This window comes from Lampetra planeri, chromosome 38, assembly GCF_965212315.1.
Source record: "Lampetra planeri chromosome 38, kcLamPlan1.2.h2, whole genome shotgun sequence".
NCBI classification, from domain to species: domain Eukaryota; kingdom Metazoa; phylum Chordata; class Hyperoartia; order Petromyzontiformes; family Petromyzontidae; genus Lampetra; species Lampetra planeri.
Window position 1 is genome coordinate 3,431,697 of NC_136144.1, and position 26,111 is coordinate 3,457,807.

The following is a 26,111-nucleotide window of genomic DNA, read 5'->3' on the forward strand; positions in this document are numbered from 1 at the left end:
ACTCTGATGTTGTAGGAGAAAACATTTATTAAAAAGTCTATTTCATTAAGTAGAACGTGTTGCCTATATTTATTTAAAGTTGCGCAGTTTGATGTGACGTCATATTTCTCACCCCCCCCCCCTCGTCACACATCGTCACAAATGTCTGACCCCCCCCCCCCTAGGTGCGTGACGTCATTTATGGACGGCTCCTAAATGGAACTGATTTAAGAGATGTGCCCCCGCTGCTTCCACATCAAAAAGCGCAACTTTAAATAAATATAGACAACACGTTCTACTTAATTAAATATACTTTTTAATAAATGTTCTCGCCTACAACATCAGAGTGCAGCGCCACATTAAATACGCACTACAATGACAATCGTTTAAAGCGATTTGAAGCATGTTTTATTTTCAAAATGGAAATATGGTTTTGGGGGGGGGCAGAGCTTGGTGACGTCATATTTGAGGGGGGGGTCTGACTTTTTGTGACACCGTGTGACGAGAGGGGGGGGTCAAAAATCGTCCAGAATCGCGTGACGTCATTTATGGACGGCCCCTAGGTCGACTCGGCCTCAAATGAGTACCTGGCGCGAATCTGTAAATATCGCCACTGGGGAGACAAAGGCGGCCGGGCGTGGTGCTGGCCACCCACCCCATCGCGTGCCGTGCCGGCCTTCACAGGTGCTGCTCGCTAGCAGCACTTGCCCCAGCAGGCTATCAAGGCTACACGGGGGCCCTTTGTCTTTGTGAAGGCGACCGATTGCGCAATCGCGCCCGGGCGCGAACGTTCAGCTCACCGCGTGCAGATTCGACAACATTCTCACGCGTGACCGTACAAATATTCACAAAAAAATAATAATTTGCAATGCAAATATTCGCATCCCCGTTAACATTCAACATGAACATTGTGTTAAAATTTTATACGTAAAAAAATATATATTTTTAACAAAGATATCAATGATAAACCTCTGTGCTGGCATCAGGGCGCCGCGTGGCGAATGTGCAGATCGCAGAAGCGCGGTTGGTGGTCGTCGCAAGATGGCGGGCGAGCCCGTGTATTGCGTTTGCCGCCTCCCTTACGATGTCACTCGCTTCATGATCGAGTGCGACGTCTGCAAGGACTGGTTTCACGGCAGGTGAGGAACGCCGCGCAGCACCGAGCCGCGCTGTTAGCGATGCTCCGCGCCCCCCTCCGCCGTCCTCAACGCGCTCCGCGAACGCACGGCCGCGCTGTGGCCTGGTCGATTTTTCGTAATCAATGGAGCCTGCGGCTCGCCTGGGCGCGGTGGCGTTTTCGCGCGGGGAGGCGCTCGGCCCGCGTCGCTCGCTGCGGCGCAGAGGCCGAGCACGCGTGGGTTGCGGCCGAGACGAGGGCAGGGCGAGGCCGCGAGGCGCCGCCGTCACGACCGGGCTGCGCGTTTTCGGTGCGGACGCGCGGGCGTCAATAAAGTAGCCGTCGTGCAGCCTGGGCCTGCGCCAGGCGAGCCCCGTGCGCAGTTGGCGCGCCGCTGAGGCGGCGAGTTACAAACAAAATCGCGGCTCCCAATGCCTCTGGAGTCGGCGGCGAGGTGGCCACGGCCTGGCGCGATTCGTCGTGGTCTGCACGGGCCAGCCCGAGGCTCGCGCGGAGAGGTAAGGAGGGAACTCGGGGTAGGCCCGTAGCTCGGGCAGTGCTCGCGTTGGGCCGCGCTGCCTCAGCTCTGCGGGTTGAGCTCCGCTTGTTGCTTTCACCGAGTCTACCTCGCGTGTTCTCTCAACGATGGGGGGCACTTTTGGAAGAGAAAAGATCATTCGGGCTAAACACGAAACCTTTGGCACTAAGAACAGTGCGAGTACAACGAAACACTCCACGAGTTGCATGCAGCCGCAACGGGGTCTTGCGCACTGCTCGGCTGTTGAGTCACTTTCACTACTTTTGCGCAATTTTACGAGTCGCTTTTCAAGTCGGTAGTAACAACGGGCTTGTAAACCACGTATCTTAAGGCAAATGTTAGGGGTGCGTGTTATTATCCAGGATCTTTGTGTGGTCACAATTGTACTACTTTGATACCGGGCCCAAGGTTTGGTGCGGCCCACTTTCCTAAGCGTCTTTAAATCCGGCGAATATGGGAATCGTGACAGCGTGCCTCGGGAATGGTTAGAATCTCAAGGACGATGCCAGGAGGGTCCTGCATCATTGGATTGTTTGGCCAATTCCACGGTGAAGTGAATGTGGAGTTAAGCACCATTCTTCATATGAGTGTCGATAGACTTTGTTTTAATGTTGAATGTAATTGCACCTGCCATAGGAATCGCCCGCTATACCTTGTAAAATAGATCCTGCTTGGTATATGGAAACGTTTGGGGTTTATAATGTTATTTGTTTATGTTTCGTCACATCTTGATATATTTAGTACCCCGCTATGTTGTGATGGCGGTGGCGTATTGATGGTGCACTGCCCTATGAACCTATGAGTTCGATTCCCCGCCACCGCTAACATCCGTTGCGAGTGATATCTGGACCGGCTCTTGGCATTCCCTTCAACCAGCGTGGTGAAATACTGTACATGGTCAAACGGTACAGTGTGAGCAGGCCTTTGTCCACCAGTACATTTGTAAATTGTTGTAGATTTTATGTGGGAATTATTTCCTGTTCAATGGTTATCGCTGACTGCAATACTTGTTATTGCATTTCACGATATATATATCATTTTTTATCTTTTATATATGTACATCTCTTTATATTATGGCAACTAATGGACTTTACAAATATGTGTGCTGGGGTGGCCTATATATGTGTGTGTGTGATCATTGCACTTGTAGGATTTAAACGTTTACTCATATCCACCCCAACTCTGTTACGTGCTGTGGTGGCAGGTTTTTCCCACAAACACTTCGTATGGGAGTATGATGCAGTTGTCAAACTTTTGCGTGTTGAGCAATATCTGTAGTAGTAAAGTCAGACTGCAGTTGTTGTTTACAAAGACAATTGGACAGTACTTGTCTTACTGGTGACCTTAAGCCAATAATTAAAATCGCATACTGTATATCCAAGGCAGGGTGTAGTATCATGGGAAAGCTACTTCTGACTTCTCACCAAGTGGAACTCGTATTATGGACACGCAAGAAGACATGTTGGTCTGAGTCCCACCTAACTGGTGTACAAACTGTTGTACCGCCATCAAGTCTTGCGTTAACAGTACTATGACTGGCTCCTTCCTGAGAATATGAAATTTTAATCGTGAGTCATGGTTGTCAACATTTGTAAATTGAGCAGGTAAAGACTTAAACCAATTTTTCCCCTGATAGTCTATACAACTAAATGTGAAATATTTGCCTCTTGTGTCCACAGCTGTGTTGATGTTGAGGAGAGTGCAGCAGCCAGCATTGACCTGTATCACTGCCCCAACTGCGTGAAGCATCATGGGCCCTCTGTCAGTAAGTATCTCATTTACCTCCCATTTGTGCCTATGGTGACGCGTTGTCTCACTCATCATAACTTTCTCTCCCCTGATTAAAACCTACAGTACTTGTAAAGCCCAATCATACTTTTTTTAACTTCCAAGTTGCTTACCCTATCTTGCCATTAAATCCCAGATGTCCTGCACATGCACTTGTACTAACTGGTACATTTTAGTTTGTTCAAATCCAACTGTCATACCAGTGACATCATCCCTGCATCATCTACATTTCCAAGTCTATTTGATGAAGATGGCTTACCACAATGATAACCCTGGATTTTATGCTATCTACCATGCCTAGGGATTGCATAGATGGGAATGCATAGGTGAGCTTGACATTGAACAGTAGATTGAACAATGCTTCAGTTCCAGTCGATTGTGAATACATGGTATTACGTATGCATGTTATACTCACGTGTTACCTTGTACGCTTATGAACACACCAGACAGTACTGATGAGGGTGAGGGGCAGGGGAAAGGGGAGATTGAGAGTAGGCAGTCATACATTACAAGCCAGCGTCGGTTACCTGTGAAAATGCTGGAGCGTAAATCTCCGATGAGCACTGTTGGCTACGTATGGTGCGAAAGAAGTTCAACATGCTTGCATACAAATTGGAATGTGTCTTGGATTTTCTTCACTGCTTGCAATTGCTGCTTATAAGAGTTTGTAGAAGCTCCTTACCCCCGTGCAGTGCGCAGGCGGAGGAACCAGAGCTCAAAGCAGCAGGAGGCAGGAGTGGTGCTTGACAAGGTTTCGGGAACGGCTGGGGGGAAAGGCGTTACTGGAGGGGGCACCATGTTGGCAGGGGGGGGCTTGGGTGGGAGCAAACCCGTGCAAACTGGCTCCTCCATCTTCATCAAGGAGCTGCGCAGTCGCATGTTTCCCAGGTGAGCTGTTGCTGCTGCAGTTACTCATGCTGCTGAAGCTGCTGTTATTGCTGCTGATGTTTCTCCTGCTGCTTACGTTTCTGATGCAAATTCTGCTGCTGCTCTGGTGGTTGCTGTTGCTCTGAGGGATGTGGCTGCTGCCATGACTGCTTATGGCTGCTGTTGCTAGTTGTGGTGGAAAATGCTGTTGTTGCTTTGGGGGTTGCTACTGGTGCTGCGGCTATAGCTGCTGCTGTCTGAACCCCACCATACTCATTTCTGCATGCTGACATAATAAGGTCCTCACTCGCAGCACTTGCCCCTGTACTTTGTCAGGATTTAAGGCTCATCTAGGAACTTTTGTCTTTGTGTCCGCACCCTGGCGGCGTTGTGCATCAACAGCGCGGACGATGTTCTGCTGAAGCCGCACGGCAGTCAGCTGACACTGCAGTACCTGGAGCAGGCCGGCTTTGAGACGCCCATCCTCGTCGCCAAGAAGGATGGTCTGGGCATGATGGTGCCACCCACCTCCTTCACAGTGAGCGACGTGGAGCAATACGTGGGTACGTGCTTCTCTGCGTGCATCCCTGCCAAGCCACTCTGGGGGTGGTGGGGTGGGCTACGGTTCAGAGGAGGGAGTGTAGTAAGCAAGTTGTTGACTTATTAGCACAGATTGTGGAGTGCTTTCCCATCGTGTGTGTGGGGTGGTTTACTTCAGTCACTCTTCTTCTTGCTGGTTTTTAGAGGACTCGTAAGCAGAACAAGAGGAGTTAAAACCCTGATCTACTCTACCCATAGGCTCTTGAAAGCATTGGAGGATCAAGGAATTCAATACACTTCACTTAAAATGGGACCATGTACAGAAATAACATTATTTCATCAAATTTAGTAATTGCTTTCGTTGTTGCGTGACGGATTCCACAATATTCCATCGTAACGGGAAATGTTCCTGTCTCGCACACTGCAGGCAGTGAACGCCTCATCGATGTGATCGACGTGCCCCGCCAAGCGAGCGTGAAGATGACGCTGGGCGAGTTTGTGCAGTACTACAACAGCCCCAATCATGGCCAGGTGATGAACGTCATCAGCCTGGAGTTCTCCAACACCCGGTGAGCACACAAAGGAGGCAAAGCCTGTGGTGGTGTGGAATACCCGTCTTGTTATTTGTGTTGACCCAAGGGTCGTTTGTCTAACTACTCCGTTTCACAATTGTGTGTCCGCAAGGTGGCTGATTTCAGATTGACTGCAGTGCCTTCAAGAGGCGTGTTAGCTGAGTTAGCTTGAGGATCACTGTTACGTTGTTTTTATAGCTTTATTTTGGTGATTTCGAAAACGTTTTGGATTAGCTATATTTGTTTGATGTTGTACAGAGTTAGGCTGATAACTTTAATCTAAATTGTGTTATGGTTGTTATTGTTTGACTTGCATCCCACTGGGATTTTTGCACACAGCATTGATATACGGTGCTTTTTCAGGAAGACTTTGCTGTTTTTTCCTGGATTTTTCTGTTGCGCGTAGTCACTTGAGGATGTTTCTTGTTCATGTTTTTGTTTTTTGCGGTTGCACCCGATTCAATAGCCGAATGGCTCACAGGGCTATACCTAATAAATGAACTGAACAAGGCGGGTACCGTCCACGCGTAGAATGTCCTTACCGTTCCTATTGCTGTTAGGGACTGTGTTAATGATGTCATGTTCAGGCTCGGGCTACGATTTATTTTTTAATAATCTGATAATTCCGGGTGATGGGCACAATTCAGTTTTTACTCCACCTTGACAAATATTTTCATCATAAGACTAAAATGTGGATTCCACCCTTTTCACCAAAGATTTCCAGCTGCCGTGATTGCTTCGGTTGTGTGGTATTTTAAGTGCGGTGAACTCCCGTTTATGTTTTCTTTTAAACGAGAAATTGGTATGACAACCGCACACTGGAGAAGACTGTGCCCTGCCATGTGGAATTTGTTCTGAGGGCCATGCCCGTTGCGCTTGGTGCAGCTTGTCCGTGCTTGTGGAGCCACCCGAGGTGGTGCGGAACCTGTCGTGGGTGGAGAACTACTGGCCCCTGGACTCGCAGTTCCCCACCCCGCACGTGGATAAGTACTGCCTGATGGGCGTCAAGGACAGCTACACCGACTTCCACATCGACTTTGGCGGCACCTCCGTGTGGTACCACGTACTCAAGGTCAGTCGGCTCGCCTGCTTGTCATTCACGCCGGCTGTCTAATGTGCAATTTAATGCAGGTTAAAAGTGGTTACAGAGACTCTTACTAAGTAGTGATGTTCATAGGCTGCCCGAGCCACAGGACTGGGGAGGGGGGTGATAGTTGACACAGCATGTGGTTCCACCATGGGTAGTGTAATGACCACCACTTGTGGTACAGCAGCGGCTATGTTGTGGAGAGGCTGGCCTCACCGCGAATGTTTGGGATTTCTGCAGCTTGCTGAGGGCTGCCAAATTCCCCCTGCCTCTGTTCACCTATGAGTATGAATGGGTACACCACAGTCAGTTCCCAGTTTGTGAGTGGTGGGGTAAACTGGTTACCCCCAGGTCTTCCAAGACATCTGTCCAGCACTTAAGTAGGGCAAATACCCTCTACAGCAGTGGTATTCACTTTCGCCAATAAGACATCATTGTGAGGGCCACCACACTGCTTGAAAAGGGGTGTTTTCACATTTGTGTATTGTCGGGGCCCGCACGTCAGGGACTGCACTAAAGGCCACCAGGGGCCGCCACTCGTCTCTGGGCCTTGCAATGAAGAACACTGCTCTAGAGAGGCTTTGTACAGCTCCCTCTAGTGGAGGCCCTTTCACCAGCATGTGTGTATGTTGAACTTTTTTCGCACTGTACAAAGCCAACTGATAATTGGAGGTGCATTTTTCAAGGCTGCATCTGTACCATATTTAACTTGAACCTACATTTACAGCTTTAAGTTATTCTATAATTGTTGTAAGTACACATTGTGGACTCACGAGGCCGGGACCACAATCGCCGCTGTTAACGTACATGTACTTATATTGCTTCAAACTAAAAGCAGAGTGCCGTGTCTACGCTGCCAGGGCGAGAAGATCTTCTATCTGATCAAGCCAACCAACGCCAACCTGGCCCTGTACGAGCGCTGGAGCCTCTCTTCCAACCAGAACGAGATGTTCTTCGGGGACCAGGTGGACAAGTGCTACCGCTGCACGGTGAAGCAGGGCCAGACGCTTCTCATCCCCACAGGTGAGACCGTGGTCAGGTGAGGCTGCTCTGCTGCAGCTCGTGCAGTGCGCACCACCTGCTGCCCTTGGCCACGTTGGAGTGAACCTGGCAAGTTGTGGTTGCGGTGGCGCACACACCTGTGCTTTTGTGACAAACGGTGGATTGCGTATATTTGTGAAACTCAAATTCTGTGGTCTGTGTCAGGGGACCTTGAGCTGACACTACAGAGAGTGGGTTCGAGGAACCATCTGTGAACCTTGAAGTGGTATCTCTTTTTAAGTGTGAGGTTTCTCCAGATGTTGCAATTTCGTCTTGCATGCCAAACACTCCTAAAAATTGAATTAGTTGAAATGTCAATGAAGGACCCTCCTAAAAGTCTTGTGACCCTGTGTGGCTTTTCTGAATAAGTTAATTGCATTGTAATGAAACAGTAATGGAATTAATAAAAAGTAAATTGTCTCCATCTAAGAGATTAATATGTTGGCACACGTATACAATGGAAATCCCGAGGACATGCAGTTAGGCATACATGCCAGCGTATAGGTTAAAATGTTGTTATCAAACTCGTCTATGACCTAATTACCTGGAATGCGGCAGATCCTGTGGTATATCCAAGGTTCAGCAGTGTTGAGCCTGGATAACACTTGGCTAGGAGACCACTATAGACAAAAGACAGCTGTCATAGGCGTTGTGGGCTGTAGAGGGTAGTGTAGCAAAATCGCTTGCTTTGCACTCTCCACTGTCACCAACCCGCATTTACCAGCATGGTAAATTATGGCCATAACATCCCAAATGTCTCACAAGGCCCTCATCCTGTAGTGGATAGACAAAATGGGCTTGTACACGAATATTTTGTTGGAATGACACTTGAAGAAATGTTTTATTACCGGACTTTAGGAACCCTGAGCTTGCGTGCGTCATTTCGAGTTCACGATATATAGTGGTGAGTTGCAAGTTCTTTGTTGTAGGGAGACGGAGATAGACGCTGCGTGTGGAATTCCCTGTGTCCTATTCAGGCTGGATCCACGGCGTGCTCACCCCCGTCGACTGCATCGCCTTTGGTGGAAACTTCCTTCACAACCTCAACATCGGCATGCAGCTGAGGTGAGCTGCGAACATCGCCGCCCATGGGACTTGCAGAGCTGCCACTGTTGAGGATCCCGGATTCAAATTTTGGTTCAGTCACCCCGTCCCCCATTCAACTGGGTTTTCAAGTTTAGCAAGTTAATGGTATGGGCCCAGTAAAACCATGATATAACGTGTGTTTTTTGCACTAAATTCAACATTTTCCAGCTCCAGCATTGCACGTGTTGGTTGCATTGCCTTGCAACGCACTCTATCTGTAGGTAATATAAGAATGTCCACCACTCATTAGAACGAGTCAGATATTTTCCCTAACTAAAGACATCATATGATGGTGAGAAACATTGGACTTGTGTTGCATAGTTTTTCAGAGGTATTAATGTGAAAATAAAAGTACGTCTCTGCTTTTAACGTGAGTTGCAGTAATTAGTTTACAATTAAGTTGAGTATTCATTGAAGATGGATTAACTGGAGTAGCAAGTGGTGATTAAGTTCCTACATTTGCAGGGAAACATTGGACATGAAATACATGAATACATGTATTCATTATGTCTTGGTGAGTCCCCCTCTTGTCATATGAAACATTGGTGTAAACAATGATTATTATTGATGGATTGAGCATTTATGACAAACCCAGAAGTGGATGTTCTTAAAGTGCTCAAAATTAAATGATGGCAAATTTGTACTAAATCTCCCTCAAAGGTTGCATTTTTTTATGAATGCTAACGGTCCGAATTAATGCAAAAACAAGTAAACCCGTAAAAACAAAGTTTTTCACTATAAATCCTTTATATGCGTTGCATCGGGGCGGCTAGAGTCCTCTCGTCCTCTAGCTTGAGATGGCTGCCACCTATGGGTCAGGTGATTGTCTGGCAGCATTAAACAATTGGTAATTAAATATTTTAAAAAAATTCCCTAAACAGTGTAAAATTTTGGAATTTTTTTTTCACGAAAATGCATTGTCACGCACAATGAGTCTGTGTGCAAAATGTCAGCTCGATTGGATCACGGGAAGTGGGTTAAAAAACGACTGAAAGATTTGCATGGTCCTAAGCAAGCAAGCGAACTTAATATAAAGGATTTAAAAACTAATGAAACCGTGCAGACACCGTACATGAATTGGTATAAACAAAGAAATTGTGAGGACTCGTCAACTCGCGCAGGGTTGATGGTCTACGCCTCCAGTGGACGTTTCGCAGAGCGTGATTGTGCAGTGCACGGTCATTGTGCAGGGTGTCCGAAATGGAAAAGCGCCTCAAGACGGCTGACCTCTTCTCCTTCCCCAACTTCGAGACGCTGCTGTGGTACACCGGCCGGAGCCTCCTTGAGACCTTCCGTGGTAAGCGTGTGTGTGTGGGTGCATGTGCTTGGGTGTGTGCGCGCGTGTATGGGTACGTGTCCGAGAGCTCTCCAAATTGTGCTTTATTGTGCCGAGCCATGGGTTGCACCCCAATCACACACTCGGTATCATCGGTTATAGAGATGCCGCTATTGGAACAGCTCGCCCTGGGATAGTGGTGGTACTGTTGACTTCCCCTTGAAGTGGTCTTGGAGAACTAAGGATTGAGCTGATTTTATTACTGGGTTTTGCATCTTCAACTTTGATATTGTAATGTGCTCAATATAAAATAGTTTCCCAGCAAGTAAATCACCAATCATTACTTCCTTATAATCACCTATTACCTCCGAATTGTTTTTATCAGTTGTGTCCATCAGGTCAAGAACATCATTCATTACCCTTAGAGTTGGCAGAGCATAACATCATGACATGTCAGGAAACGACTCCAGAAGATGACACTACAGAACTAGAACCACATCAATAGCCTCTCGCGACATGAGGTATGCACTAACAGTTCAAGAAACCACTTGTTGTGCTGCCAGTGGGTTTGGGAGTCAAACCAACACTTCTTCAAAACTGGTGGATTTCAGGAGTGTGCGGCCACACAACTGCAACAGAACTTAGTGGTCATGATTAAGTTCACGTTCATCAGGGTGCATGGTTCACCTCCAAACAGTGCCCAAAGCTGATTGCAGCCTTGATTGTAGCGAGCTGCCCATGTGACCCCGTGTGCCCCCCACCCCCATTGTGTCCCTCTGTGCCCCCCCTGTGCCCCCATCACGACTTAATTTGCAGAGCTGCGAGCACGCGGGAACCAGCCGCCCGCCTACCTGACGCAAGGAGCCAAGGCCCTCAACTCCACCCTTCGCTCGTGGATGCGCAAGGAGGTTCGATGTCCGCTCTCGTCCTACATTGGCCATTATCTCTCGTACACACACACACATCGCCTTGAGCAGAGAATGCAGGTGCTATGTTATACAAATGGTATGTGAATCCAAAATGGGCTGGACAAAGTTGTGGAAGTTGGGGAGACCAGACTCATAAGGAGTGTATGAGAGATGACACACAAAGTTGGGAGAGAATAGGCAAAGGATCATATTGAGCAGGGTCGGTGTGGGGAAAACGATAAAAAAAGAAGCCAGTGACTTGGGAGATGGGTTGGATCAAGCACGGAGAGTGGATGACATATCAGATATATGATCTCAAGAGCAAACTGATGAAGTATGGTTCTACAGGAAGGTTTATGGTGGCAGTCATTGGGTGACAACCATAACCCATTTGATCAGCACGTTTTCAGCAAACATCCAACATTTTCACGCATTGTATGTGTTAGCTTTAAAATCTTTCACATGTAATATTGTTTATTATGCAATTTCATTAATGACCTTTTTCTGATAGTGTTGAATGCTACTGGAAGTCATGGTTTTACTTTGTTGTGACTGCAGGTGCTGGGGGACCATGAGCCAGATATCCCAGATGACATCAACTATGGGCAGCTCACCAAGGATCTGGCGAAGGAGATCCGCATTGCGGAGGTGCGTGTGGCCCAGAAGCCTCATCCCTCTCGACTGCCTTAGTTTGGCTCAAAGTGCATTGATCTGTTTCCATTCAATCTTCATCAAGTGCACAAGCTCCTTACGGCCAGTGGTGTTGGTTGCAATATTCTGCACAGTTAAAGCCGCGAGGTCATCGCAGCCAGCGCTGCTTAAGCTGCCGCACATTGACATCACTCCCTTCAGATAGATCCCAGTCTTTGCACAGTTGATATCACTCCCTCAAGGTCTGCTTGTACGATCTCCTACCATCCGGCTTTAGGTCTTCCCCTTGGTTACCAACAACATCTTGATGGCACGCCAATGTTTGGCTTGGTAACATGTCCTGCTCCGTCCTGCACACATGCTCCTTTCGTCGCAACCTAATTCTGGTAACATCCACAATGTTACCGTCATGTGCTGTCCAAAGCTTCTAAGTTGCATAACTAATGCCAGAAGCTTTTTAAAATGTTTGTATCCTGAAGTTCTCCTTGCTGACCAGTACAGCAAGAAACATTACTTCTTCCTCAAGCTCTCGGCCTTTCACCTTTCTGCTCTTTCAAAGTGGTTGATGAAGTCTTTGAAAACGAAATGTTTAATTTGAGGCGGTATAAGAATGCAAAAAAATTGATAAATTCATTGTACATCTCTATCTGATCTGCTTAAAATCTGCAGTGTTTGAAAGGCACGTGCGTGGCTCATGATGATGGCAACCATATTGACTAGGGATCGAATCACATAGCTCGGTGTAAAAAAAAGTATTTGTCTAATTTGTTCTCTGTCATTTGTACTGGTTGTATTGCCAGTACTTTATCAACTGTAGTCTTAATTTGCTTGTCATTCGTTCCGACCATTAGTCTAAATGAATCAATGCTTGCCAGATACAATTGTAATCTATTAGTCTGCAAAGTCAGCCTGGCATATCTCACCACCACCACCTCCTCACAGAATCCCCCAAGTGGCGGTGGTGGCGGTGTGACGGGGGCAGCGGTGGGAGTGGGGGGCGGCCGCCGCGGGGTTACACGCACCACCTGGGGCGGGGCCGAGCCGCTGCTGCTGGAGCCTGGCCCTCGTGCCGTGCGGCTCGTCCCTGGTCACACGGCGCTGTCGGACAGTGAGGGGGAGCCGGGCGAGGTGATCATTGGCGTGCGCCACAAGCCTCCGCGCGCCCTCGGCCCCGACGCCGGCCCCGGCCCCATCGCGGGCCCCGGCACCGCCAAGGGCAAGCGCTCGAAGAAAGGCAAAGGTCGCGCAGCGAAGGCCAACATGGGGCTCGACACTATGGAGATTCACACGGTGGAGGCGCTGCACAAGATGGGCACGACTAAGAAGGGCGTGGTGCGTGGAGATGCACACCACGGAGTGCGTGTGTGTCTGTGATTATGGGTGACGTCTGTGGGTGTGCGTGCGTGTATGGGTGTGGATATGGCAACAGTGGCGCAGTGGTTAGTGCACTGCACTACGAACACCGGCGACCCGAGTTCAATTTCCGCTCTTGGCCAACCAGTGACGATTGTCTGAACTGTTCTTGTGCCTCCGCTAGGTCATCTCAGCCTCAAATGAGTACCTCGTTTGTGATGTGTAAACATCGTCACTGGGGAGACGGGCGGTCAGGTGTTGTGTTGGCCCCACCCAATTGTGCGCCGTGCTGGCCTTCATTGGTGTTCGCTAACAGAGATATGGGGATCTTTGTCTTTGGTGTCCAACATCGGCATGACCAACAATGAGGTAGTTGACGGAGACTATCACGTGATTGGTGTGTGGTGGTGATAATAGTGGATGGGCATGACCAAGAGTGAATGAGGTGGCGGAGAATGATTTTTGTGGGTGGAAGTGATGGTGATTGTTGTGCTTCAGTGCTGATAATGCAGATTAAGCTGCCGCTGGTCGTAGTGACCGGTGCTGCTAATGCTTGTGATGATGGTAATGCTGATAGTGCTATGAATACTGAGGGTGCTGGCGGTGATGGTCGGTGTGTTGCCCATTCAGAAGGCGGCGACTCGTTCACCGCAGAAGGGCAGGCTGGGCAAGGGTGTGCCGATAGTGCCCACTGGCGCAGATGTGAAGACCCTGGACAGCGAGAACGTTCGTCTCGTGCTGTCCAACGGCAAGGTGCTGAGGTGGGTGTGAGCCACAGAGCTTGGCGATGAGACCACATGGGGCAGCGCTTTCACAACTGTAAGAACGAGGTTTAGGTTAAAGTATGGAAGAGTAGAGGTCAATTTTATTTGAGGGATGAGTAATGTAATTGTTACTGCATGGGTCAGAGAGTTGGACTTTGAACAAAGAAACGAGAAAACAAACCTCTGGCCTGAGAATGCAGTTGCACATAGAGTGTGCGAGGAATGCCGTAGTCGGACATGGTTACTTGTGTGCGTGGCTGGAGAGCTTAGTGAATGTAAATCAGGAAGAGGAGGACGTGGTTGCTGGGACAGACGGAGGGTGGAGGAAGGCAAGTTATGGAGACAAGCATTATCTGTGGGCCAAAGCATAAATCGGTACCACCTAAAGTAGCTTTAGTCATACCGATTTATTTACATGACGAATAAAAGAGAATGGTTGATAACCCACTAGTTTCAAATTGTTTTCACGTAACTAATCTAATTGGCCACATAGCGAAATTAAAACCGCTGTACTCGTTGCAAGTTTAAATTATTGTTATATAATTCCAACCCCCCCCCCCCCGCTTTGCTCTCCGCACCTGTTTGGTTCATAGTGATGACATAATCTTACTCTATTTAAGACCGGAAATAGGTGGATTGCTTCACTATTTTGGAAAATCGCCCGATGTAATTGCCAGCGAAACATCGTACTCAAATTGTAAATGTTGTGGGTTTACTCTCCAACGCACCAGTGGACTGAAGTCGTAACTAATTGGCACGTTTTGTTTCCGTGACAAACCTTACTGGCTGTGTCGGGTGGTGGAGGGTTACGACACATTTATACTTACGTGATCTAACCCAAAAACCTTTATGAATATTTTTTATTATTGCTCATTTGAGCACCAAACATGACAGTGTAATTTAATCCAGTCGTATTGCTGCGGGGTGACCTCACAGCAGACATCTTATTTGCTTACAATATTTTGACAATTCTCAGTTTGTATATTTGTCTGGGATGAGTGGGTGCATAGGTGTTATGTGTATATAAATGCAATTGTGTGATTTTTTTTTTTTTACCTGTAAATTTTGATATTCATTTTCACGATACATCTTTGCATCCCAAGTCATTTCAGGACTTTTTGGTTTTGATTCATTGTGTTCAGCATCTGACATTTTTCCCATATTTTGTAACAGCAAAAAGAAGACCAAAAAAAAGCTTGGCAGTCCATTTAAACATCAGTAAGTAGTGTGTGTGCATGTGCATATGTGTGTGTTATTGTATAATCTAATAGCATAATAGCGATCCTACTCTTGGCTGTGATACAAATAATTGCGCCCTGCACATTATCAGTGACATTTGAACATCTGAATCTGACCAGAGCCTTCCTTAGGTTAACTCGGCATCATATTAGCGATGCATATTGGTCAAGAACATTGGCACTGTGGTGATTAAGTAGGCCTTGCATGGCGCTGGCCATATCACCACTGCCCCCTTGCGCCGGGCTTGTCTTCATAGGCGCTTGCTCACAGAATTTTCCCCCATTATTTAAATTGTGTGTGTGGTGGTGGATGCGTAAATTTTAGGGCAGTAGCATTATGCTGTAGGAATAAGAAGCATTCTAAAATGAGTCGGTTCACGTGTTCTGTGTTTTGAGAAGTGCCAGTATAGCATACCGTTGGATATCGGCACATTTCAATCACCGGGCATATTTATGTTTTGTAAAATTAGATATTTATCCAATATTTGTATACGTTACAGACAACATGCCTTGCACACTTGTACTTTTATTACTCGCTGTGTGAAAGTGTATCATTTTGACCACTTTTGCTGAAGTAGTGTACAAACGCATTTCCATCGTAAAGGTATATGCGAGCATGGGAGTGCATGCATACATACATTCACTCAATATTGATATATTGCAACTACAGGGTTCCGTCTATCGCTGCAGTTAGCCTGTGCATTAACATCCCAAACAGGAACCAAGAAAGGACAGCTACCTTAATTAGTCCCAAAAATTTGGCAATTCAATGGTTATTGGCGTTTGGATGAAACTGCGTTCTATCCATCCCCCATGGCATATCTAACCCACCACCTCTTCCTCGCTCCCACAGCGCCAAGGATCTGAAGCAGGTGGAGGTGGGGAAGTTTGAGCCGATGTTTGGTGTGGGAGGAGGCGCAGCGGGAGGCGTTGTAGTGGCCGCTCCCGTGGGGGCCACAGTTGTGGTGGGGGCCACTGGGGCGGCCGCAGGTCTCAAGAAGGAGGCAAAGACTGCGAGGGATGCCTACGACTACGACTCGGACGAGGACCGCATGGCGATCGATGAGACGCCCATCAAGAAGGGCCGCAAGGAGGCGTGGAAGCACACAGGCAAAGGTAGCCGCATGCCACTACCTTAATAATACAAATACCCCCCCAGTGAAGCTGTTCACAGTGCAAGGCCTTCCCCTTTGAGAAACGCCCAACTTGTGGAACTAAGCTTTCTCCTACACCCGCACTCTGTCTTCACGCTGACACAGCAGGTGGCATCACTCACACACTCCCGTCTCCAACTTTCGGAGGTCTTTGAATGTTACTGTAGACGTATTTTTTTTAAAAGTCATTTTGGTCTCGGCAGACTGCTGAATTCAAAATAATAAGAACAATTGTTTATATATTAGTTATTCACAAATATCAGCTGTCTCCAAATTCTCTTTTGCATTTTTTGTTGCAGAGCGGCCAGTTAAAGTGGAGGTGAAGAAAAGCTGGGCTGTGCCTGCATCCGCTGTAAAGAAGGAAACCAAGGCCAGCCCAGTGCGTGCAGAGCTCACGCACAGAGACACACTCAGCTACATGCACACACATTATTCAACAAAGATTTCCTGTATGGCCATATAGACCTTGAGGGCAAGTGCTGTTAGGGAGCACCTATTAAGGTCAGCAAACCTACAGGAGGCTAGTGTTGCCAGAACCGTGGCCTGCCACCTTTGTCTCCCGGTAGTTGATGTATATACACTGCACCAGGCACTCGCGAAGGCTGAGTGATACAAAGTCAAAGATCTTCCGTATAGCCTTAACATATTCTTGGGGGCAGTGCTGTTAGTGAGCACCTATGAAGGCCAACATGGCACACGAGGAGGTAGGTGGCTAGCACCATGCCTGGACACGCACACTCGGTTGTTCACTCGCTCGTGATCGTAATATCTCGGCACACTTTCCTCCTGGTTCCACTCTTGCATGTTCAACCGCTTTCTCCTCTGCATCCTCTCCCATACACCTCATCTCCCAATTCCACTTCGTCCAAATACTGCTGCCAAACTTTTCACTCGCATCTGCACCCCAGGTGGACTCGAGTCTAACGCTAACCGTGCCGCGTGCAGGTGGTGGAGCCCGGCTCCGAGGACGAGGATTCCCTGCAGATTGACGTCGGGGGCGCGGGCGGAGTGGCGGAGGGGGCCGTGCCCCGTGGCGTCGGAGGCTCCATCCTCGACCTGCTCAAGGCCAGCCGGCAGGTTGGCAACGACGGGTCAGTGGACGGGCCCGCGATGACGTTTGGTCACGTGGGGCATGCGCTTGGCAATCGTTCACTTTCTGATCGCTACTCGCCCAGACACAGAAGCTACTCGCTCGGCAAGCGTTAGCTTGCTGCTTGCAGACGAAGGTGATCGCTTAATCGCAGAAGCACTCGCTCACCTCTCGCTGAGCACTCGATGCTCATGCATCCAGCATTCACCCAGCCACTCACTCACTCATCCGCTCACTCAGTCTCTGGCTAAATTATTCTCTTAACCACTCATTAGTACAATCACTACAACTGCCAAAATGGATTCAACTGCCGAGTACCTTTCCAATAAGTCATTCGGCATGCATTTAAATACTCAACCACTGTTACACTCATCCAGTACTCGCACCACCGCTCGCCACTCAGGCAATGGGCTTCCTTACATTGTATCCCAACTGACCACCTGCAGGTGCAGTCATTTTTTCCACAAATGGAAAATAAAGGAATTGCTCAAACACGATTGCAGCGCACGGCAACAAAGAGTGGAACGAGCCGTGAACTCGTAGCTACGGCGGCGAGTGTCTCGGGCGGTGTGGGTGGCCCACACTCGTTGTCTTGAAGAGTCACTCCTTCACTTCTCCTTTGCTCGTTCAAGCCCCCCCCCCCCCGTGCCCGCTCACCCCGATTCCTATGTGCCACCTGCTTCCCCCGTCTCCCATGCGCCCCCCAGTGAGCCGCCGGCGTCTCCAAGCACGCGCGAGGCTATCCAGGGCATGCTCTCGATGGCGGGCTCAGCCACGCGGCTCGGCTGGCCCGTAACCGGCTCCCAGGTGGGCGGGCGAAGGCACGCGGCGGCGGCCATGGCCGCGGCGGCCGCGGCTGCTGCCGCCGCGGCCGCGGCCGCTGGGACGACAACGGCGGCGGGCGACGCCAAGAGAGGGACCCAGCGGCGCAGGCCCGAGGCGCGGCCCGGCCGCTCGACGAGCGAGGGGGATGGGGATTCTGAGGACGACGACCTGGACCCGTGCTTCAAGGACTCGGAGTACGGTGCGAAGCTCACGCCACGGCCGCCTTGCCGTGCCTGTGGAGGGGGCTGCCTGAGCCGTTGTCGTGGGGCCTGCAGGAGAAAATGCTGCCACGCTGATGGGGACACACGGCAGCTGCGTGTTAAACGAAACACCTAGAGTTGGTGGAAAAGCACGTGCATCAAGGATTCCACAGGATCGAGACAGCTCTGGGTGGCACTCGCCCCCAGGGTTGCTGTGGAGGCTTTGAAGGGTGCTGAATCCAAATATGAAGTCGGATATAAAATAGTGCTAATTTTCAGAATCTTTTTAAATCGTTTGCATGCCAATGCTGACAGAAAGTGAGTTAAGTCTACCAGTGAATATACTTTCGTCAAATAAATATAAGTTTGCTAACATATCTCTTTATTAGTTGGGTTTTGGGTTGAAAAACCTCTATACCATAACAGGTAAAACAGGTGCATCGGTGCCGTTATTTATAAACACAATGTGTGTGGGGGGGGGGGGTAATGGTGCAGTGGTCTGCTCACCATGGCAATCCCAATGAGCTGGTTTTGAATTTCAACCACGACTAACATTAGTTAAAGGCAGCTGAGCATGTTGCTGGCTGCACCAACCCGTCGTGGTGTGCTTAATAGGCACTCGCTAACAGGCCTCGCAGTCACTAAAGCTCCATGTGTGCGGTGGTGTGTCTCGTGTTCCAGTCTACCCTTCCCTGGAGTCGGACGACGAGGAGCCGGTCTTCAAGTCCCGCACCAAGAAGAAGAAGGGCGTGGGAGATGCACCCTGGAACCCTGGAGGTACTGAGCCTCTCGTCGCACCGACACCACCAGTGCCAACAACACAAACGCGCCTCTTTTGGAGAAGTACCCAGGTCGTGATTGTCCAGGGATATCTGATACAGGCTTCAAGCTTCGTTAACGAGGAATCAATACTGAAATGTCTGGTCAAGCGTGTTGGTCGTGGTTGTGACAGCACGGCCGTAACTCGCGTACACTTGAATGCGATGCTAGTGAGGTGATGCTACTGAAGCATTTTCTCCAACGAAACGCTTGTAAGTGACTTACAGATATTTTGGTTTATCAGTATTAGACTTCAAACTCAGCCTAGGTACGGCCACTTTCTCCAAAATTAGAACTGTTATACTTCTAAATTATGTCTTTAGATTAATGTGGCTGTAATAGCTGCTGTTTTCATTCCCATACTCCCTCGTGGGAGACAAGAGTGGAACTAATTTTATTGACCCTGGAGGGATGATTGGGTGAGTCGACTTTTGACCGTTAATTGAACTTTCGACCTTTCGTCTTGTACTCTAATCACAGCACCACTGGGCCAGATTGGGTTAGGCTATGTGTTGATTGGATGGAGAATTGGCACTGAGAGTGATGGAGGCAAAAAAACATTCGTTAAGGTCAGTGTCAGGAAGACGTCAGATTCACTGAACGTGAAGTTCAATTTCAGAGATAGTTGGAATTCCCGGTGTGGTGTGTGTACTTGAAGGGCCATCTTGTGTGCCATGCTGGCCTTAAGAGGCGCTTGCTAACAGCCCTTCCTTGTCTCTTGTACCACAGCCAAAGTGGTGCCTACAGTGCCACGTCCCGAGCGGCCGGTGAGAGAGGGTACGCGCGTCCCCTCCATCGAGACCGGCCTCGCTGCTGCCGCCGCTAAACTCTCACAGCAGGTAGGCACAGCACCCGCTGTTAGACACAATACACACAGCACCATCTGTCGCCATTCACACAGCACCAGCTCACACACACCATACACAAACCACCTCACCCTCCCCGTCACTAAGGTGGTGTGATGCTCTTCCACATTACATGGGCTCCATACAACAGGACAACTGGGCAAGTGCACCCCTCTGCTTGCTTTTGAAATGCAACGCTCAACCGCCGTGTGTTGCTGCTGTGCTCGTGCGTGCAGGAACAGCACAAGCCGGCCAAGCGGAAGTACCTGCGCAAGCGCGCCGCCACCGTGCCGGGGGCGGGCGGCGTGGGAGAGGTGGACCCCCTCGCCGCAGATGACGCTGCCGTCTCCGCCGCCATCTCCGCGACCGCTGAGGGCAGCGACCCTCCTGGGGAGGAACCCCCCAAAGAACCCCAGGGCTCCCCGGACAATCGCTCACAGGTACCGCGCCGCCGAACAAGGGGTGGGGGGGGGGTAGCCGTCATGTGACTCCAGTCGTGCTTTAGCAACAGCGTGTTGCTGCTCGACACTGACCGATGCAGAAGGGCTCGCTGCTGTAGACGTTGGTGTAATCGGACTCACTGCTGGAGACGTTGGTGTAATCGGACTCACTGCTGGAGACGTTGGTGTAATCGGACTCGCTGCTGTAGACGTTGGTGTAATCGGACTCGCTGCTGGAGACCGACTCTCACAAGCTGACGCTGCAGACGAACTCACTGACTCTTTTAGACTGATTGCTGTAGACTCACTACTGTTTAACACGTAGGCTTTCGCAACTAATATCATCCATAATAGAGGTGTTTTGGTTTAGATCGCGTGAATATATAAATGTGTCGTTAAAACCGGCCACCACTTGACACAGCCAACGAGTAAGGGTTGTCACTAAAACAGAAAATACCAATTCTTCGCTAGTACAGCACACCGGTGTGTTGGAGAGCCAAGCCACAACATTTACAATCTCGTGGACTCACTACTGTAGAATCACTTCTGTAGAATCACTTCTCTGACTACTGCATACAGACTCTTCTATAGACTGACACTTCCTGCGGAGTTCTCGAGAATGACCAACTAGTTTAGATTGGCTGCCGTGGATCAATCCACCACCTAGGACCACCTGTTTGTAGTGTTAACACTGTTGGAGCGACTGAAGAGTCTGATAGACCGGCACCTCTAAGATGACCGTTGTAGGCCACTAGACGGCTGTAAAAGCGGCGTGCGTGCGTGCGGTGTTGTGATGGCGGCAGGAGTTCTTCACGGGGAGCCTCGCCGACCACGAGTACACGTCGGCCGGGGGCGGCACCTTCGGCCTGGCGCGGGGAGCCACGCCCATGGCTCCCGGCGTGTTCCTGTCATCACGGAGACCCAGCGCCCCCGTGCCCAGCACCCCCACCACCAACCTGGGCTCCCCCAAAGGTACGGCAGCACCCCGGTGCCCCTTCCCCCCCGCTGCTTGTTCTGTGCATTCACAGTCCGTGTTGCAGATGACATGACCCAGCAGTAGTGCGCTCGCTGCTTGTTGCAGTGATTCGCGGTTCAATTCCGGCAGGCCGTCCTGGTTATTATTGCGGGTGTATGAACAATGAATATGTGCCGTCTGCTTCACATTTAAAGATCCACATAATTTGAAATAAGTAGGCCATTGGCTGATTTATTCATAATATATGTTGTGTAGTCCATTTTCTGATTCATTGATACTGTAGGCTAAGTAGGCCATCGACTGATTTATTGATAGTATCAGATGTGAATTATGCAGGATAATTACGTAAGAACTAGTAATTATTTGGTGCTACTAGAGGCCTTTTAAATGATGAACAGGGTAATTGTCACAGTAGCTAAAATTGTGGGGTATTTGCCCATGGCCAAAAACAATTCGAGGGCAGCGCGTGCATCACAGCAAGTCAGGGTATTTATTCTCTTTAGGACGAGGGGTGGAGCTGACTGCTTTGCCGTGTCTGCTCATGTGGTTCTTTTCCAGCGGGGAAGAGGCCTCGGAAGGGTCTGGCCACTGCCAAGCAGAGGCTGGGGAAGATCCTGAAGATTCAGAAGAACGGCCGCTTCTTATTGTGAGCGCTTAAATTGGGGGGGGGTCGTGTGTTTGTGTCGACAGAGAGATCTTGACGTGCTCGGAGTTCCTTCAATGCACGCTCCGGCTAGCCAATACTACCACCGTGGCCTACAGACAGTGTTGGGAGGATGTATTTTGAAAATAAATCCATCTTGATTACTTCTTATTTCACATTTTGAACTAGTTATGTATTTATTTAATTGTTACAGCTCTGTATTCCGTTTGATTACTTTTATGATCTGCATTGTCAAATTCAAAGGGTATCTCGCTGCTCTAAGGAGCAATAGGGCAGCACTAATAAGGAACTGTTGATGTCCCTGCGGCTGGTGTTGGGAATTCTACATTCCTGAAGAAGTGCCAGTGTCTATAAATCGTCGAACGTTTACTTACCTGCAAATTGGTGCTAATTTTATGAGAAGAAATAAATGCTTACAAGCGAAGTCAACCCTCCCATTCATTAACTTATTTAACCAGGAGATAAAATGATCTCGTTTAGATGCATGAAACAACATTTCCTCTTTTGCCAGGGTGTGCACTTTTAACTCACAAGCGAATGACATTGAGTTGAGCACTTTGATTTAGCTTTCATTCGAACGATTTAACCTCAGAATTAATAGAATCGTTCAAATAATATTGTTGATGTCCTGACATTAGCATAAGCTGCCAGTGAGATTATTTTACCCTTTGATTTTTTGACATGTTTATAATTTAGGATGCAATCGTAATAGTAATTCTTTGGAATGTGCTAAGTGTAATTTAATTGTACACTAAAAATGGAGTAATATGTCACGAACGGTCACCTGTGTTTAGTGATCTAAGCGCAGTGATGCGTTACCCCCCCCCAGCACTGCCTACAAAAGCCACACACGGACACAGCTTCGCACACGCAACAAACAGCAGCAACGCTTGTATGTAGCACTCCGGAGGGTCCGAGTACGTCATACGTCACAAGTATTTCAATGATGGTGCAATTTTTTCATTTTCTTTTTCTCTCAGTGTTAGCGAGCAAGCCACAATGGTCGCAGTAGATGCAGCCCACTGCCAACGCATGCACTACAGGTGTTGCGTTAAAGTCTTGGTCAAAGTTCGTAGCTTAAATTCCGATTCTCGTTAAGGCCACATTTTGCCAGTCAATTTGGCATGATCAGGACACAAATGATTTCCTTTGGCATTGTTAGTTAAGCACAAAAAGCACCTCCGCTGTCGTGATTAAACCTGATCCCGTAGTTTTGTTGCAAAGTCAATGGCTGTCCTGCAAGGTCTGGTCCGAGTCTCGGCATGGTCGCCACCATCTGGCTGTAGGTCTCCTACTTTGTCCGTGACCTCGGTGCTGCTCCAATGTCTGTCTCGGTGACCTGCCTCTTCCAGTCTGCATACATCTCCGTCCATCGCTGCCTTGCTCAAACAAGCAATGTGGCAGTGCTCATCTCCATTGGCAGCCCTGGTTGAAATTCCACATTGCCATGGTAGAGGCCAGTGACAAACACTGGTGACTTCCTACAAAATGGTTCGTACTTCCCACTCGCAGTTGGAAGGTCACGAGTTGAAATGTTAATCGGGGGTCAACACGTCCTATCATCTCTCCAGGGCCGATAAAATTATAACTTTTTTGTGGGAATTCCACAGAAGTCACCATCTTACAAATTCGGCATTTGATTGGTGGTGGATATGGGATGTTTTTGGTCTGTGCACCGACCAAACAATCGTTTGAATAAACAAGAAACTTTGTCAGATGTTCAATCCTACACAATACTGTTTACTTCCACAAGCGAGCTCGATTGTGTTTGTTATTTCAGCCCCCTCACACTTGTTTGGTGTTATTGCTGCAGCCGGATCTTGTCATGGGGTCGAGTGAGAGTGATGGGCGATATCTGTAACGTCAATGATGGGTCACTGTAATACGCCTCATGCATGTGAATGTGAAGGATATCGCGAAAGAAATACACGTGTTTGACGATTGCCTGTGTCATTCATTGAAACGAATAGCAATGAATGTGTAATGCATTTCAATCGCTATTTGTTTCAATGGGAAAAATAATAAAATCACTATATCCTTCAGAAAGGTATTGCCCATTGGTGGTAAGATGTTGTTGACTAAAGTGAGAAATGCCATGTGATATAGGCAATAGCAAGTCAATAGGTACCCAGAAACACCAGGACGTGCTAATGGTAATACTATTATTGCCGTGTACTGGCCATTATCACCAGTCGTTTAATTGGCATTTTTAGACATCATCACACGTGTGCCCTGTCGCAACACAGTTTAAGTTACATAGAGATTCAGTGAAGGTGTGTGTGTGTATAATCCTTTGAGGCGGTGGTTCAATTGTCACTGAGAAGAAGCTAACCTGTGACCACGTGACCAACAATGTGCTTTTATATTGGGAAATCCGCAGTCTGTGAGACAGTCTGGCCAAGCAGTTTTGAAAGAAATAATTATGAGAATAGTTTAAAACTATAGGAAATCTTAAACGTTTGTTTTGTTGTAGATTTTTTTGTATTTATTTATGAAGTTTTTTTCTAATCACAATACTGCAGTGTATTATCATTTGTAACATTTTAGGGTGACATGTTGCAAGCATTTTTTATTTACTTTAACATTTAGAGGCAAGACTTATTTTACTAAATATGCTCTCAGTTTCGAAATGTTGTAAGCTTTTTTGAGATATTATTTCCTATTTTAATTTAAGTGTGCATAAGTTCTGTAAAAAAAAATGTATATTACCTCTTACACACTAGTTTATAATAAATATTAAGCCCGAAATTAAAGCACTGCAGATTTAGTGAGTTCAACTTTTTAAAATGTTCTACTTACCCTGCGTTATAACACGTGGCCCAATGAAGTGTAGGTCGTCATAAGCGAAGGGTGGGTTCGATCAACTGTTAGGCCCTGGTAAATTGTGCTAAAGTCACCCCACAAGCTCGACCCCATGAAAAATGTGACGACTAATTTTATCTGGGTCAAACGTGAAAAAATGAAGCATTTCCCTGCTGAAATATAATGCGTGGCAGTGCGCAACCATCCTCTCCATGACACATCCTCCCGTGAGGAAGGAGTTTTGGCCGAGTTGACCCCCATCCTGGATATTCGAACGTTCGTCCGTCCCACCGAGTTGGGTGATCTAATCAGAGCCACTGGGCCCATATAAGAATATTCCATTGAGATCGCGTAAGATCACCGAATACCACTGAGCAGCTGACGTGAGCACCTAGTGTGTACGAGGTATTGGTGAACACTTGTACTGTATATTATTGTGTTCTTATCTGCACAGCGGCACCGACTTTGGCAGTTGTGCGATCTGCCATCAGCCCACCTCGGCCTTCCCAGTTGCTCCAGAGGAAGTTGAGCGCAGTGCTCATGTGATGAGAGTGAATTTGAGAAAAGTTGCAGCTTTGTTTTATCGCAACATCACTTAGAATGTGTATGCTACTCCACTGTGTGTCAATTTGTAAAACGCAGGTTGTAATTGAGACTGGAACCGATGATACCCAATGAACAAGCAATATATATAAAAATTGGTGCGTTGAGCCTGAAGTTAAAATGAAGACGTAGGAATCATTACCCGAACCCAGGTGGATCGCGGGAGAGCTGTTTGTGCAGATAAAAGCAGCTTTGCTGAGATGACTTTTAATTTGTCGCTTTGTATCCTCCAACTAACTGAGGTGGATACTGTTCTTACTGTATGTGGTACGCAATTCATTTGACCGCTCAGACTCGTGAGTTACCGGTAATAGGTTTATGTTTTAGACATTAAACTAGAGTGTAAAAAAAGAATATATATTTTTTTGCAGCCAACAATATTCTCACTAAGTTCGAGTTAAGACTTCTTTTGTGTACATTTACAAACTCTGCAGACTGTCTATTCGACGGCGTAACGAGAAGCATTATTTTATACGGAACACAATTGTAACCGGCCCAACATGTTTTTTTAAAACACTGAAAGTTTTGAGAATAGTTCTGTTGTATTTTGTAAGCAGCTTTTTGTAGGTTGTTACCAGAGTTTTGAAATCTGTTTTTTTAAAATGACACTTAACGATAGTAACCCGCATTTAAAGGCCGTGATGAAAACCTTTTTGTACTTTGTAATGTAATCATTTCCCATGTGTTCATTGCGTGCGGTTGTCACTTGTACAGACGTGTTTGTGTATGGGTTTGAAAGTGATGTCTCATTCAAGGTTATTTGCCTTCATAGACACCACATGTATCATCCAGAAGTGCTTGGAACTAATGGTTTAATTTGTCCATTAAATTTTCTGGTTATTGCTATTCCCGGTTGCTTCCTGGATTTGTGTTTTTTTTCTTCTATGT

The 26,111-nt window shown here is 47.9% G+C and overlaps 1 protein-coding gene across 6 annotated transcripts; it reads left to right on the forward strand.

Annotated features, from left to right (window-relative positions):
- Positions 1–973: 973 nt before the first annotated feature.
- LOC144731200 (histone lysine demethylase PHF8-like) lies at positions 974–26,069 on the forward strand. Of its 6 annotated transcripts, none has more exons than XM_078612190.1 (23): positions 974–1,118; positions 3,314–3,399; positions 4,094–4,310; positions 4,692–4,852; positions 5,257–5,398; positions 6,287–6,473; positions 7,349–7,511; positions 8,507–8,594; positions 9,788–9,912; positions 10,708–10,799; positions 11,358–11,447; positions 12,393–12,782; positions 13,437–13,564; positions 14,741–14,785; positions 15,659–15,921; positions 16,259–16,338; positions 16,905–17,050; positions 17,757–18,073; positions 18,756–18,851; positions 19,623–19,732; positions 19,975–20,178; positions 20,982–21,150; positions 21,713–26,069. In XM_078612190.1, exons 1-23 carry the CDS (start codon positions 1,021–1,023, stop codon positions 21,802–21,804), a joined length of 3,489 nt encoding a protein of 1,162 aa, XP_078468316.1. In that variant the 5' UTR covers positions 974–1,020; the 3' UTR covers positions 21,805–26,069. The 6 variants fall into 6 exon arrangements, with proteins under 6 accessions (XP_078468316.1, XP_078468318.1, XP_078468317.1 ...); XM_078612192.1 differs by having other exon boundaries at positions 9,806–9,912; positions 13,434–13,564; XM_078612191.1 differs by having other exon boundaries at positions 4,097–4,310; positions 13,434–13,564.
- Positions 26,070–26,111: the final 42 nt, after the last annotated feature.

Coding starts and splice junctions, on each gene's coding strand:
- LOC144731200 (XM_078612194.1), top strand. CDS start 1,021: ATGGCGGGCGAGCCCGTGTATTGCGTTTGCCGCCTCCCTTACGATGTC. Junction 5,399..6,286: donor CTGGAGTTCTCCAACACCCG/GTGAGCACACAA, acceptor CGCTTGGTGCAG/CTTGTCCGTGCTTGTGGAGC. Junction 8,595..9,787: donor AACATCGGCATGCAGCTGAG/GTGAGCTGCGAA, acceptor GTGATTGTGCAG/TGCACGGTCATTGTGCAGGG.